General features: G+C 43.2%; 1 protein-coding gene across 1 annotated transcript; it reads right to left on the bottom strand.

Annotated features, from left to right (window-relative positions):
- Window positions 1-4,049: 4,049 nt before the first annotated feature.
- LOC125510508 (serine/threonine-protein phosphatase BSL2 homolog) lies at window positions 4,050-14,086 on the bottom strand. The gene is made up of 21 exons (XM_048675716.2): window positions 13,235-14,086; window positions 12,350-12,410; window positions 12,097-12,175; window positions 11,745-11,824; window positions 11,570-11,664; window positions 11,372-11,471; window positions 10,929-10,998; window positions 10,041-10,142; window positions 9,879-9,960; window positions 8,892-9,071; window positions 7,641-7,914; window positions 7,290-7,530; window positions 6,937-7,107; window positions 6,457-6,695; window positions 5,929-6,013; window positions 5,751-5,849; window positions 5,466-5,665; window positions 5,307-5,382; window positions 5,079-5,214; window positions 4,865-5,001; window positions 4,050-4,766 (listed from the first exon to the last, which is right to left on the bottom strand). The coding sequence occupies exons 1-21, from the start codon at window positions 13,620-13,622 to the stop codon at window positions 4,680-4,682; spliced, it is 2,982 nt and encodes a 993-aa protein (XP_048531673.2). The 5' UTR covers window positions 13,623-14,086; the 3' UTR covers window positions 4,050-4,679.
- Between the last annotated feature and the right edge of the window lie 805 nt (window positions 14,087-14,891).

Genomic DNA, 14,891 nt, shown 5'->3' with positions numbered 1-14,891 from the left:
TGGGCCCTCTCGGTAATGCACATCACTATAAGCCTTGCAAGCAATGTGACTAATGAGTTAGTTATGGGATGATGCATTATGGAATGAGTAAAGAGACTTGCCGGTAACGAGATTGAACTAGGTATGATGATACCGACGATCAAATATCGGGCAAGTAACATACGGATGACAAAGGGAATGACGTATGTCGTTATGCGGTTTGACCGATAAAGATCTTCGTAGAATATGTAGGAGCCAATATGAGCATCCAGGTTCCGCTATTGGTTATTGACCGGAGATGTGTCTCAGTCATGTCTACATAGTTCTCGAACCTGTAGGGTCCGCGCGCTTAACGTTCGATGATGATTTGTATTATGAGTTATGTGATTTGATGACCGAAGTTTGTTGGAGTCCCGGATGAGATCACGGACATGACGAGGAATCTCTAAATGGTCGAGAGGTAAAGATTCATATATTGGAAGGTTATATTCGGACATCGGAATGGTTCCGAGTGATTCAGATATTTTACCGGAGTACCGAGGGGTTACCGGAACCCCCCGGGAGGAAGTATTGGGCCTATTGGGCCATGTTGGAGGAGAGAAGGAAGGCCACGTGGGGAGGCGCGCCCCCCCCCCCCTCTTACCCAAACCGAATTGGACTAGGGGAGGGGGCGGCCCCCCTCTTTCCTTCTCCCTCTCTCTCCTTTCCCCTTTTCCTCTTCGGTGGAAGGAAGGAAGGGGGGTTGAATCCTACTTGGACTAGGAGTCCAAGTAGGACTCCCCCCCATGGCGCACCCCGCTTGGCCGGCCACCTCCTCCTCCCCCCTCCCCTTTATATACGAAGGCGGGGGCACCCCAAAGGCACAACAGACAATCTCTTAGCCGTGTGCGGTGCCCCACTCCATAGTTTAACACCTTGGTCATATCGTCGTAGTGCTTAGGTGAAGCCCTGCGTCGGTAACTTCATCATCACCGTCGCCATGGCGTCGTGCTGACGAAACTCTCCCTCGTCCTCAACTGGATCAAGAGCTTGAGGGACGTCATCGTGCTAAACGTGTGCTGAACACGAAGGTGTCGTACGTTCGGTACTTGGATCGGTTGGATCGTGAAGACGTTCGACTACATCAACCGTGTTACTAAACGCTTCCGCTTTCGGTCTATGAGGGTACGTGGACACACTCTCCCCTCTCGTTGCTATGCATCTCCTAGTTAGATCTTGCGTGATCGTAGGAAATTTTTTGAATTACTACGTTCCCCAATATCCCCTCTGGCCCCCACTTCTGGCTGCCAGTTTCTTTTCCTCCGAAAATAGTTTAGTAAAATTTTCAGCCTTTGCTTCGGAAAGCATTAAGTAAAAGCGGAGCATCACATTAAGCGAGGTGACATAATGTTGATAATATATTGTCTTTACCACCAATTCATCACCAAGACAGCTGCACAACTATCTTTTTTATCATTGATGGCAATAGCACAATACAAGATATTTTTTTCTTTCTGTCATTGAGATACTCCCTCCGTTCCATAATGTAGTGCGTATATACTTTTTTAGAAAGTCAAACATTGCAAATTTTGACCAAGTTTATAGAGAAAATTATTTATATCCACAATACCAAATATACGAAATATGAAACTACATCTTACAATGAATCTAATGATATATGTTTGGCATTCTAGATGTAAATGTTTTTCTCCACAAACATGGTCAAACTTTGTGAGGTTTGACTTTTCAAAAAATCTATATGCACTACCTTATGGAATGGAGGAAGCATATACTTGCAAGGTTAAACCTAATTAGCGTACACACTCCCTCTTGGAAATCATTAATCTAAACACGACTATTGCAAAGACTAATAGATGAGAGAGCATATATATATCTATAAATCATGCAACAAGGAGCTCATATGAATCCAAAAAAAATATAAATCTAATCATAAAGTGCTAATTCAACACACGCAACAAACACACCATTAATAACATCAGATGGATCACAATCATATTAGGAAGCTCATGTGATATTTGTTGACGAACAAAGGAGAGAGGATGCCATCTAGATATTGTTATCGACTCATAGTCCAAGGGGGACTACTCACACATGGACATGGTGGCAACACGGGCGATGAAGATGGCTCCGACGATGAATTCCCCCTCCGATGGAGTAACGGGAAAGGCCTCCAGATTGGATCGTCGTGGAATAGGAGGTGACGGTAGCATGAAAAATCCTTAATAAATCTTATGGGAGGTTCCGGGAAAATATAAAGGCGGCAGAAGAAAGAGGTGTTTTAGGGGCGCCCTGTGGGGCCCATGCACCCCCACCTCATTGCCCTGCCCTAGACCGCGAGCCAGGGGCATGTGGGGCCCATAGATACCCCCTCTGCTAGTCTCTAATCCCTTTAGCTCCTCGATTAAACTTCTAGAAATATTTTTCCAAAAAAATCATCCTCGGAAGTGGTGATTTTTTGAAAGTCCAAAAGCATGAAAAATAGCAACTGGCACTAGGCACTGAATTAATAGGTTAGTCCAAAAAGTTGGTATAAAACTGTGCCGAAATGATATAAAAGTAGCATGAACATAACTAAAATTATAGATAAGTTTGAGACATCACCCACTGGACTATGAGTTTGTAGAACTGGCTAAGTAGCAATCTCTCCCCTCATTTTTCAATACAAAAATCACATGAGCTTCGTAACATGATTGTGATATATGTTATAATTCTAGCGGTTACTTTTGTTGTGTGATTAATTATTACTTTATGATCAGATTATATGCAGTATTTTATATGTCTTATCGATGCATATTTTCTTCTTCGAATCATTAGTCTAACCCCTTGGTTCAGATGAAATAGTGGGAGTGGTGCACATTAGATGTGGCAAATCTTGGTAAGGGAAGTACCTCGGTGACAGTAAGAGAAAAAAAAAGCTTATAATTGTATTTGGGCCACTAAGGATAATAATATTGTTGACCCGTTGTCTCGGTTATGAGCTAGAGGTGAGGGGGATGTATTGTTAATTATATGTCATGTTCCTTAATGCAATGCTCTATTTTATTACATAGGACCTGATATGCGGAGGGATCCCGGTTGAATGGTGTAGTATTAGCTATAGAAGTTTGCAGACAGACGTTGGTCAATAGATTCATGGACGTATTGTCTATATAATATCATGGCACCAGATTTATTATTTGTCATACACATACCTATGCTTATATTTTTGTGCTGTTGTTATTGGGAGAGATATACTACTAGTGAACCTATGAACCCAAGTCCAATTTTCCACATAAAAACAAACCACTACCAGTATACAAGAAAAACATGCGTCCGTGAAAAAGGGGCCAGATGAAAAAAAAAAGTGTCATAGTAGGAACACATCCATAACGAAAAATGCCGTATTGTCACACATGTGCTCACGCTTTAGGGGGGTGATGAAAATACATGACAATGTCTCAGAAATTAGTCCTAGAAGGGCACCCACACCCCGCTCAAACACTTGTATATGATATTCTTTGGACAACCTATGGCAAGATTATTCATGACAGAAGTGAGAGTGATGTTTTTTACCCGATTTCTCGGGTCAGTCGCACCTACGCTGTGTAGCTTCAGCCTTCTAGGGCCTAGATATGTGAACCTCTCAGTACAGGAGCCAAATGTTGCATACTTGGCGTGATCATGATAGACTCGCATGTATACGATTGGAGTCAACTTCGTAACAAGCTGGGGCCCATATGGCATCCTCTTAGTACATGAGCCAAGTGTCGTGTACTTGGCGCAGTCACTGAAGACCCGTATGTACACAAGTGAGAATGGTTCTCAAGTGTAAACCCATCAAATGGTGCGTACTTGACGCAGTCATTGAAGACTCGTATGTATACATGACGGACATAAGACCTCGTAACCTGTTGGGTCCACATAGCAGCCGCCTCTCAATACATGAACCAAATTCTCCAGCACGGTGCTCAGGGTAGCAGATTCCCATTCCAGATCACCACAACAAGCATTCAGTAAAAGGTACTCCCTCCGTAAACTAATACAAGAGCATTTAGATCACTATTATAGAGGGAGTTTTCCGTACACATCCAAAACAACGAAGTAACACCCTTTTTGCCTCCAATAAATCAAATCACGACCTCCGTTCAACGGCCAAAACTTCAAACACAAAAATTGTACACATCAGCGGCAGGCTGAAATTACAGTGGGCATGCCGGGACAAAAGTAGCAGGCAGAGCTATTATACACGACTAGACCACGATCCAGTCCCTGTGGCAACTCAACAACACCTTTGCAAAATCAGAACCCTAGACCCCCACCCCCAAAAGGGAACAGAAAGAATACCTAGTACAATAACACTATTTCCTTTTGCCATTCCAATTGGAAGCAAAAAAACACATACACCCCATTATATCCACCGGCAAGCTGGGTATATACAAGTGAAGCCTCAGCGGCTCTTCAGAGAACCTCTGAGTTGATATGCCATACTTCTCATGCTAGGGAAACAGCTTGGAGAGCTCGTAATTAGCGCTGACCTAGATGAAGTTATATTCCTCATCTTTGTAGTAACTTCCACTTTCTTGTAGATGATTCTATTTTGGCATGGCTGTGAGCTAAAACCAGTCTCTCAAACATAAATCATTTTCTTGTGCAGAGAAGGGGCAAGATTCCGCTGAGTAAGACTTCAGATGGATCATATTAACCAATGTCTGATGAAGCTACTATATCCAGGCAAGAGCACCTCGATCATTTGCCACTGCTTGGGGACGGCCCCTGGTTGGAGTTGCTGGCCTATTTGCATTCAGCTCCTGAATGCCATTTAATGTATAACATAGTCAACACATGGACCAAAGCAATCTGGCTAGTTCAAATAAAGAAATGTCTTTCCAACAAAATAGTGTTTTACCTGCATCCATGTATCTTCGATCTGATCTGGTGAGGTCTCAGGTGATGTGATTGCAGGAGGCAAAGGATGAATTAGTTTTGGAACAACTACAAGATCTCTACCCAAAACTAAGATTGCACCAGCATTGTTTGCAGTACCTGTGTACATACCATGCAAATCTATCACAAACTGAGCCAAGAGAGTGAGACCAAATATTGTTAAATCATATTCTCACCGCAATAATTTGTTGCTGAGAAAAGAGTGATCAGGTGGCCTTGAGCAAAGCGCTCAAAGCCATCCATCACGCACTCATGTGCTCGTACAATTAATTGAAGGTCGTTGTTGTTACAGAACTCCATTACACGATCAGGCTGTGTCAACAACACGTGTTAGCTTCAGAAATCAAAGGGGACAAAGGAAAGGGGAGATGAATTCATCAATATAAGGAATAGGGAGTACTAACCCCAAATGTAACAAGACCAGGCCCCCGAGCATTTGGTCTTAATCCTTCAACGCTGTCATTTTCTGTTGGATCAGACCTGTAAGCATCCCAGCAAGATCATGGATCAACAAAACACTCCGGCTAAGGGTAAATATTAGTGTAAGTTGTTGAAATGCTGACCATAGAAGATCCATGAGGACAACCGAGCCTGCTTCCATGGTAATTGGTCTCTGAAGATTCTCGATCTGTTCTACATGGTTGATTGAGCGACCGATGCCACCATGCATACAGATAATTTTCTTTTCTATGAGTGCAGCCAAAGGAAGCCAGTTAAATAGCCTATTCATACGATGCCATGTCCAGATGCCATCTCTTTCGCCCTATATTTTCAGCAAAGAACACACACATGTAAGAAAAGATAAAAGGTGATATTGGACGAAATACAGTATACAAAGAAAAAGTTACCATTCGCTCTATACACTCTATTCGGAAGCCAAATAAAGCGTTAATGTCAGCGGCCTCATGATTTCCACGAATTAAATGTACGTTTTGCGGATATTCAACCTGAAATGTACAATTGTTTAGATATTACAATTTAAATAAACGGCATAGAAGAACAGGTCTAAAAGTTGCTGATTACTACCTTCAAAGCAAGAAGAAGGGACATAGTTTCTAAACTGTGCTGCCCACGATCCACATAATCACCCAAGAAGAGATAATCAATGTACCTGCAGGTTAAGACAAGACAATAAGCGAGCTGAAGATGACTAAACTACCCCCTCCAAAATATCATCTCTAAACTACTATATTCAAGGGACAGTGATATTTATTAGAGACAACGAACAGGGAACAAAACTAATTCTAAATCAGGGTTGAAGTTCTAGAGATTAGTACACTAAAAAAATATCAGATATGGTGTTTCCGAAAAAATACCCCCTCCGTCCCAAAAAGCTTGTCTTACATTTGTCTAGATACGGATGTATCTAGACACGTTTTAGTGTTAGATACATCTGTATCTAGACAAATCTAAGACAAGCTTTATGAGAGAGAGGTAATATTAGATATGGCATCAAAATTTCTCTTGGTGTTTGGCATATTGAAAAGCACCATAGCTATTAGCAAAAAGAATTAAGAAAAGTGACATCTTTATCACTCAAAAGCAAGAACTTACGCGATGTCTCCAGCCGTTGAAGGAGAACCATACTCATCAAACAATCGCATAAGGTCACCAAATTGACCATGTAAATCACCAAATATTTTAATGGGAGCTTTAAGTTGCAAAACACTTGGTTCACTTGAAAATATTCTCTCAGCACTATCACACAGATCTGCAATCTCATTGCAGTCCAAGAAGAACTGCCTTCGCACGGGAGGCTTCCAGCCGCGAGGTTTCAACAGAGATGCAATCACCTGGATATGTATAGCAGCAAACAGAACACGAAGTGAATATACAGATGACATGAAGAACAGTAAGTATCACAGCCAATGCCTACATTGAGAACTAAAACTTCTACATCACCAAGGCTCATTACCATAGCAAATAAGCTACCAGATATTTATTTGTTTTTGTACATAGATGCCTAGCTTTAGACCAGAGAACACACATTAGCTTTGATTCAAATGTGGCCATATTTTGGATATGAAACGGTACCTTTTTAGGAATACTATTAATGGACATCTGGCGGTCAAGCAACTTCCTTGCAGCAGTTGCATTCTCAGGTGTGCCATAGCTGACCCTTCTTCCTTCGTTTTCAAACTGGTCAATCGAAAGCTGTCTGACCATGCCACCTAAGGCACCTCCAGTTTCCGCAGCCACTACCACCTGTCAGAAGAAAAAAAAGAGCATGTCATCTGACGTGATGCAAAAGTGGCTTTAGCTACACGGGTAACAAGCACTGCCAAATGTATCAGTGCACTGACCTGATATGAAATAAACTGCCAAATAAAACAAATGGACTACAAATGATACAACAAAATGCAACATATGGCCTATTCAGTACTCACAGCTCTGTGGTGCAACCGAACACCAGGTGGAGGTGTCATGTTATTTGAAAGTGCAGTGTCTGGTTTAATGAGGCTTGAATGTTTGTTGCTTGATGAAGAATCTGGAGACTGCTCCTTGTCAGACAACTCTTCTGCCTCACCATTAACCTGCCTAGCCTTTACAGCAGCTAAAGTAGCACTAATTGCCTCTGCCTCTGCTGCTGATGCTTCGACCAAGTAATCAACACCTTTACTTGATCTCCTGTGATGTAATTAATTTTGAACAAAAAAATCAAAATAATAATTTGGAAACAAATGCCAACTTGCTAATGAAAGATCACAGAACACACTCATGAAACAAATGGAGTGTACCTCTGTCCCTGCGGCACGGCGTTCTCAGGGCTAATATCAGTATACATGTCCCCATTAAGAGGAGGAGCAACTGGTGTTCCAAGAACTACAGATCCATCTGGAGCTGATTCTGAAGCTGCCTGTTTTGTACGTTCATCATTGTAAGCATATCTTCCAGGTGCCTTTCCAGCTTGTGTGTCAGTAGCTGCTGAACTTGCCGCTGCGTGATTAGCAGCAGTTGTCGTTTCTGCGGCAGCAAGATCTTCAGCCACAAGAAGATCATCTAGCAATACACCTACATTGGTAGTCCTAAGATGTTAGCACAAAATAGGTAAATGTGATAGCATTAAACATTACGAAATAAAAGTAAAAATACAGACAATTATTCTGAACAGGCAAATATGAATGTACTTTAAACAACTGAAAACTATATAAATTATTGTACATTATTGAAGATATTTTTAAGTGCTTCAGACAAAAGAATGAAGGAGTATGACAACAGTACTAATGTGAACTATCAACAAAATTAACCTCAGACCCCAAAGAATGTGTACGACAGAAAGAGTGTAGTGGCCAGTCATTCCTAATGTGCTCAGGATAGAACTAATGGACTGGTAGTGTATGTCCCATTAAATGATAGTAAATGAGACAAAAATGACATAGCAAGAGGAATCAAAATGAATGGCAACTTATTTAGACATTACATCTGGGGACAACCAGTCCACGGCATCTGTTAACCATACAATGAATTTGATAACTAGCAGGGGCGGATGCTAATATCGTAAACGTCATTCACATAGAACATACAATCATCCTACAAGTACCAAACAACCAAGGTGTGAACAATATACATTTGTAAGTTAAGTAATTGTCCGTCATGGAGTACCACGTGATGGACCTTTAGTAAGTTCATACATGTCAGAGAACACTATTTTATTTGATCAGGGTGAATTGAAAATAATATATGGCATTTCATCTAAGCAAAAACATAGGTTGTGAGGTCACGTGCTCACAAATCAAATATTAGTATGAAACAAGTAGACTCTGAATGTGTAAAGTGATGGCACCAGCAAAGTCAAAGCTCAGCACACATGCACGAAATGCAATGTGGGGATAAATGGATAGGTCTTGGTTGATTTGCAATATATAGAATTATTAATGATAGCAAACAAGTTTACCTAGCAAGTAGCAAAAGTGGGGAGCTTTGGGAGATCAGATTCATAGAACTGCATGAAAGAAAATGCATGTTTCTGTGCACAATTATCAGCTTACCTCCCCGTAAACCTCCATAAAGGAATATTAAGTCGCCAACAGCAGCTGCTGCATGCCTACACCGTCGCGTAAGTTCAACAGCAGCATCACCTCCTGCTGCATCCGCACTATATCTTCCTGTCCTGGGAGTTGTGACAACTGACTTCGTGTCGCACCAAACTCCAGCAGCCGTGTCCAGCACTGGAATCAGGTAGAATGGTACGAAGTTATATGAAAATTGCAGGAGTCTCATCATAATTTTTGTACATAGCTAAAGTAATTAACTTTGATGCTGATATAACTTTAAATGACCAAAGATAAATTCAGTGCTAGGCTGCTAGGAAAAGAGGCAGAAAAATTGTGCTAGGCTGCTAGGAAAAGAGGCAGAAAAATTGGCTCATATCAGCAACCATGGGTGACAAGAGTGAACTACAGGAATGTTTTGCTATTCAAACATCTTACAGAGATTGACATAATTAGCAAGTGATGTTTAAGTTATGATTTGCAAAATTATAATACTGAAAGTACTGGAGTTTTCAAGTACTTACAATAGTTCAGGTCTTTTTTAGACAACTAGTCAATGTGTACGTGCAATGCACGTTAATTTGGAAGTATATTAAGTGCATGCGGATATTAAGTAGGATATTATTTGCGCGTTATTATGTGATTAGCACTATATTTGGTATGAAATTAACTGCACGCTAAACGTGTTGAGCGCTCGACATTAAAGCAGTCTAGGTCGTTGGATTAATATGATTTGATGGCCGAGATTAATTGGATCTACCCCTTTGGGTCTTTTTATATTGGTATAGATGAATACTAGAAATCCACAAAAGGATCTTTAACATTTTACATGCTAACATTCAGACAAACTAAAAGAGACCGACTTCCTATAGATTCTGCCAGTCATCAGCACAAACTATGAGGTCAGAATGAATGGTTTCATACCCAGATTGTTAAACTGATATTGAAAAACAAAGGTAATTTCAAAATTTTCAAAATTGGAACCTGCAACACTTGAGGAGTCCTCTACCATCCGACCACCTCCAAGAGCACCTCCTGACACATGAAGACGTGCATTCACGAAAACCTAAACACAAGAACAGGCATTAGACACACACCACGCTGGATAACATTTTTATTAAGAAAAAATAGGGATGAATGTCTTACAGCTGCATGTTGGTATCTTGGTGACGGAGAGACACCAGGGGCTATTGCCCACTCCCAGCGCCCATCTCTATGTTTCGCGAGACCATATGCACTTGATAGTGGCTGATAGTTTAACAAGGAGGGTACATTCTTAAGAATATGAGCTATATGGGATCTAAGATCTATTCATCACTCCTAATACTGATATTAAAGACACAGAAGCGGTGCAACAGAAATATGTGCTACTTTTACTAATCAAGTGTAATTAGACATCTGGAAATTCAGGCCATTACTTCACGGTAATTGTATCACTTGCATCATTTGAGCAATAAAAATGTCTTCTTTGCCTTGCAAGGAATAGATAGCTAGCCAACAGAAAATAATGCTCTCATGACAGCTGCTACTCGGCAGATGGATGTTACTCATATATGCATTAACTACTTGCCACCCATAACCATGATCACTTCGAGGTGGCATAATTAACATAGTAACAAAGAAAATTCCACATCATGGAAAGCACCAGCTGCCTCACTAGAAACGCTCAAAATGCCCAATTATTTAATTCCATGTTTCCTTTTCATTTAGTCATATAAACTTAGCTACAGCAAGAGGTTCAAACATACTACTACTTCCATTGCAAAATAGATATAGTCCTAGAAAACTTGCAGTCATATGTAACTTTCGCTATTCGTGATTCTATATATGAAGATTGCTGAGATTGGTAAAACAAGAATAATATTATTACATTTGTCACAAAAAATCGCAATTCCAATTCTATTTTAAATTTAATTATACATTCACATAAAAAGACTATCAAAATTGCATCAATTAGACCATCATACCATGTTTAAAATGTTGTGTATTTTGGAACAGAGGATTATATGATTATGTCAGAATTGTTTCACTTACCACACTATTACCATCCCTCCCACCGCAGAGTAAAAGTAGACCATCAGATCGTGCACTGGCAGTGGCATACCTGAAGAACAATACCACGTGTACGTTTAGTGAAAGAAAATAAAAAACAGTTCTACTTCCAGTAAAATAATATAAAAGAATATGACCTAAATGCAGAAGTTGGATCACAACAAACTGAATGGGCAATAGGGTTGTTAACTTTGCCACATCATGCTACTCTGTACCATTACCATACAAAATAAATAGCAGCAAAATATTAATTAAAGATAGCTTAACAATGGAGTAAAGTTGTACAAGATGGATTTAGAAGCAACATAGGTGTATTGTCAGGAAAAGTTATAATATGTCAAGCCACTGTCACTAATACATTATTTGTAGCTCACCAATGTACTTTACCACATGAAGCATTTTTCATTTCTGTTAGCCACACTTACATGCATGGTGGTGGTCCTTCACCTTCTGGTTCAAGTTTCCTCCATTCATATGGCTTAGCAGCCGTATCAAGAGCCCATACATCCGCCAGAGGCCGCTTCCCTAAGCAAATGAAAACCGCCCAAGTACCAACACCATTCAGGGAAATACTAGGAATATTTATCTCAATCTTGACAAATATTTAAGGAGCAATTGCCTACCATCATTTCCACCTATTGTCAACAAGAACCTCTGTCCAACCAAGGCCATCACATGTCCATATCGTGGACCTGGACCAGGTCCTTGAACCACCACTCTATAAAGAGTATACCACCCTCAGGAGAGATAATGAAGAAATAAAACTCTCAAATCAAATTAGTGAAGAAGAATAATCACCTGTGCCATCGTGGTCTCTGTTGTGTAAGATCTAGAACATGAAGGTCCTCCGCAGATAAACCAGCTGGGCCAATTCCACCCTGGATGGCAAGAAATGATGAAAGAAAGACGAGATATTTAATGGTTTACCTCCATAAAGACTTGTAAGCAATAAAGAGAACCCCTTACAAAATGAAGCCCATGGTTTTAAACAATTATGATATTGCAGTTACCTTGGTTAGATTAGCTTGGGAATAGTGGAGGGTTGTGGGTGTTTTAAACGGTAAAAACAAGTACTAATAGCAGACTAGTTATCTCGAACAATCCAGTCTGGTCACTAAATTGACACGCCATTAGTAAAAAAAACATATACCTGAATGACAACCATGGTTCCAACCGCGGTTGCTACATGTGCAGCTCTTGGTGAAGGAGGCTCACCAAGTGGAGTAAGCCTGACAAAGTAGTATTGTGATCAGGTTAGCTGATTTTTTGAGTGCTAAAAATCGAACTATCATGGTACCCTAGAAGAGAAGAGTTGTGAAGACTTTACTGAAGTAGCAGCCCAAGTATGAGATGTTGAAAAAGAGAAAGAAAAAGAGCAGGAAACCATTTATAGAATACCCTACCTGCTCCACTTATTTGATAATACATCGTAACAGTGGACATCTGCTGTGGCACCGGCAAGACCTGCGACCAAGGAGACCGTTGAGATAGTCGCCTATGTATTTGACTGGAATAAGATGAGAATTTGCTCGCCAGATAAGATCATCTACTTTTGCATTGCAGAGAATGATTTGGACACTGGAACAACTAAACTTGTATTTTAAGATTCAAATGATTCTTCCCAAAAGATTACACAAGTTGGCACTCAAAAGAGAAAGCCACTAACTTCATGTCAGTGACAGATCTTGAAGAAGTTTCATTACGCTCCTATTTTGCTTAGATAAAAAAAAATGGTTCCGCCTGCTATCTTCATAGAATAGGCACAACTAGAGATAGCACATGATTGGAGACAGTAGAATGTTCCTGCAAACCAACCAGCCAACTATAATCCTATAAACATTTGGCAACTTTATATGGTAGAGTTGAAAGAAAAATTGTCCACGGGATAGGGGATTATTCAGAAAGTTGTTTTACTACTCAATTTTAGTGCTACCTGAAACGGCATTGAGCATTCTAGTGCAGGGAATCAATTTGGTATTAAAAACCTACCAACCAGCAGTAACTATATCCAGCATTTGAGTTGAGCAAATCCAATTCATCAAAATAGCTCGAATCTAATTCCTGAATAGAAGTAATAGCTGAATTTCAGCATATTTCAGCTTTCTAGACCCACTCAAAATTAGCTTTCAGGCCGACTTCACCCACAAAATAGCATGACTTCTCGGTGAATGGCCTGAAGCCCGGAATTCATTTTCATTTCAAACTGAAATCTCAAAGTCTGTAAACCAAACACTGTTCGACAGTGGGAGACCATTAGAAATGACAAGGCACGGGATAAAAGGCATTACGGATCCCAGCGCTGCCAGCTGAGGAGGGAGGCGTTGCAGAGTTGCCCTCTAGCGCGGTTGCGCCGCCGAAGAGGATGAGCCGCGGCCCGACGTAGCCGGGCGAGCCCTCCTCCCCGACAGCCGGCACTGCCGTGAGCGTGTGGCCGCAGCGGCACCCCGGGCCGTCCTCCTTCTTGTCGATCACCGCGTTCACCGCGGTGTACCCTGGCGCCGGCCTCGGCCCCGATCCTGCCACGGCCGGAGAGGCCGGAGCCGCCGTGGGCGTCCCGGGCGTCGACGGGGCGGACGAGGAGGAGGTCTCGCTCCCGGAGCCTCGGCCCAGCGCGGCGGCGGTGGTCGCGTCGGAGTCGGAGTCCGACTCCGTCGTCATGCGCGAGTCCACGTCCATGGCCGCCTAGCCTCGTCCCGCTAGGGTTGGCCGGCGGGGCCCGAGATCCCCCGACGCGCCGGCCTAGGAGGCGCGGGCCCGGCCGCCAGCGCCAGAGCCGTGAGCCGGGCGGCCGGCGGAACCCTAGATTCCCCCGCCCGGCGCGATTTGTCGGGTCCCGCTTGTCCGGCCTGCCGCGATGCGATCGCGAGGGAGCGCGTGGGGAGGGAGGTGGAGGAAGGGATGGGGGAGGGAGAGCGCGCGCGCGCGCGGCCCGAGGCGGTGCCTCCGGGAGATTTGGGGCGAGAGTGGGAATTCGGGAGGCCGGCCGGGCGGTGCGGGGGTGGGATGGAACGGGGAATTCGGGGTGTCCCTGGGGGGCGGGGTGCAAATCTGGGGGTGGCCGCTTTGGTTTTGGTTGGAGCGGAGGAGACGAACGGGGGGACGGAGACGGGGGAGAGACCAAGGACGGACGATCGAGGTGGAGGAGAGAGAGAAGGGTGGGGGAACGGGACGACGAAGGGGGGGATGGAGAAATGGAGCATTTTTGGTGCCACTCGGTGCGGTTTTCCCGTTCTGGCCTCCTTCCTGGCTGGCTCTGCCTCTGCCTTTGCTTTGCCCGCTCTGCTCCGAACTGCAGCTCGCAGCATGACTTTTTAAGCATTTCTAACCGAATCCATTTCCTGCTTGTGCGTGGGACAGACCAGACAATGCCCGGACACAAGAGTGTTCTTTAAACAGACTAGGCCATCTCGAGCCATAGATTGGATCCACCTCAAATGCCTCCAAATTGTCTAAATCGACCCCTTTCCGTGCTAGCCCTTCCTTTTTCGCATTTGTGCCGCTGCCTTCCTCCGCCATACTAGCCGCCGACGCCCGCTCCGACGCCTGCCCGCCGACATGGACCTTGGGTCAGCCAAGTCCGTGGGGGGTCCCGACCATTTCACCGGCGAAAGCGGAGAGCATCGATCGCAAGGACCGGTGTGTCGGCCAACGCGATCGCGAGAAGGCTGAGAAGGCAGCTGTGATGAAGGAAGTCATCGACTTGAAGTTCGTCGCATCAACTTCGATAGTGCCCGCCACGCCCACGCCTAATGGCGTTTCGGCCTTCGCAATGGCTGAGCGTCCCGAACGGCTGCGCACAAGACCAAACTGTCTCTCCAAACCTGACGTATGAGTCGTCGTAGCTCCAACGATCGCGAACGACATTGGCAAGCTCAACGACAAACATGTCCACTGTTTGAGGATATGCCTCAAGCAAATATGCGGGTTATTTTTGCCAACATTTTT

This window comes from Triticum urartu, chromosome 5A, assembly GCF_056163025.1.
Source record: "Triticum urartu cultivar PI428250 chromosome 5A, HENAU_Tu73, whole genome shotgun sequence".
In the NCBI taxonomy this organism is placed as follows: Eukaryota; Viridiplantae; Streptophyta; class Magnoliopsida; order Poales; family Poaceae; genus Triticum; species Triticum urartu.
The sequence above is the reverse complement of the archived record's forward strand: the minus strand, read 5'-3'. Positions and strand labels throughout refer to the sequence as shown.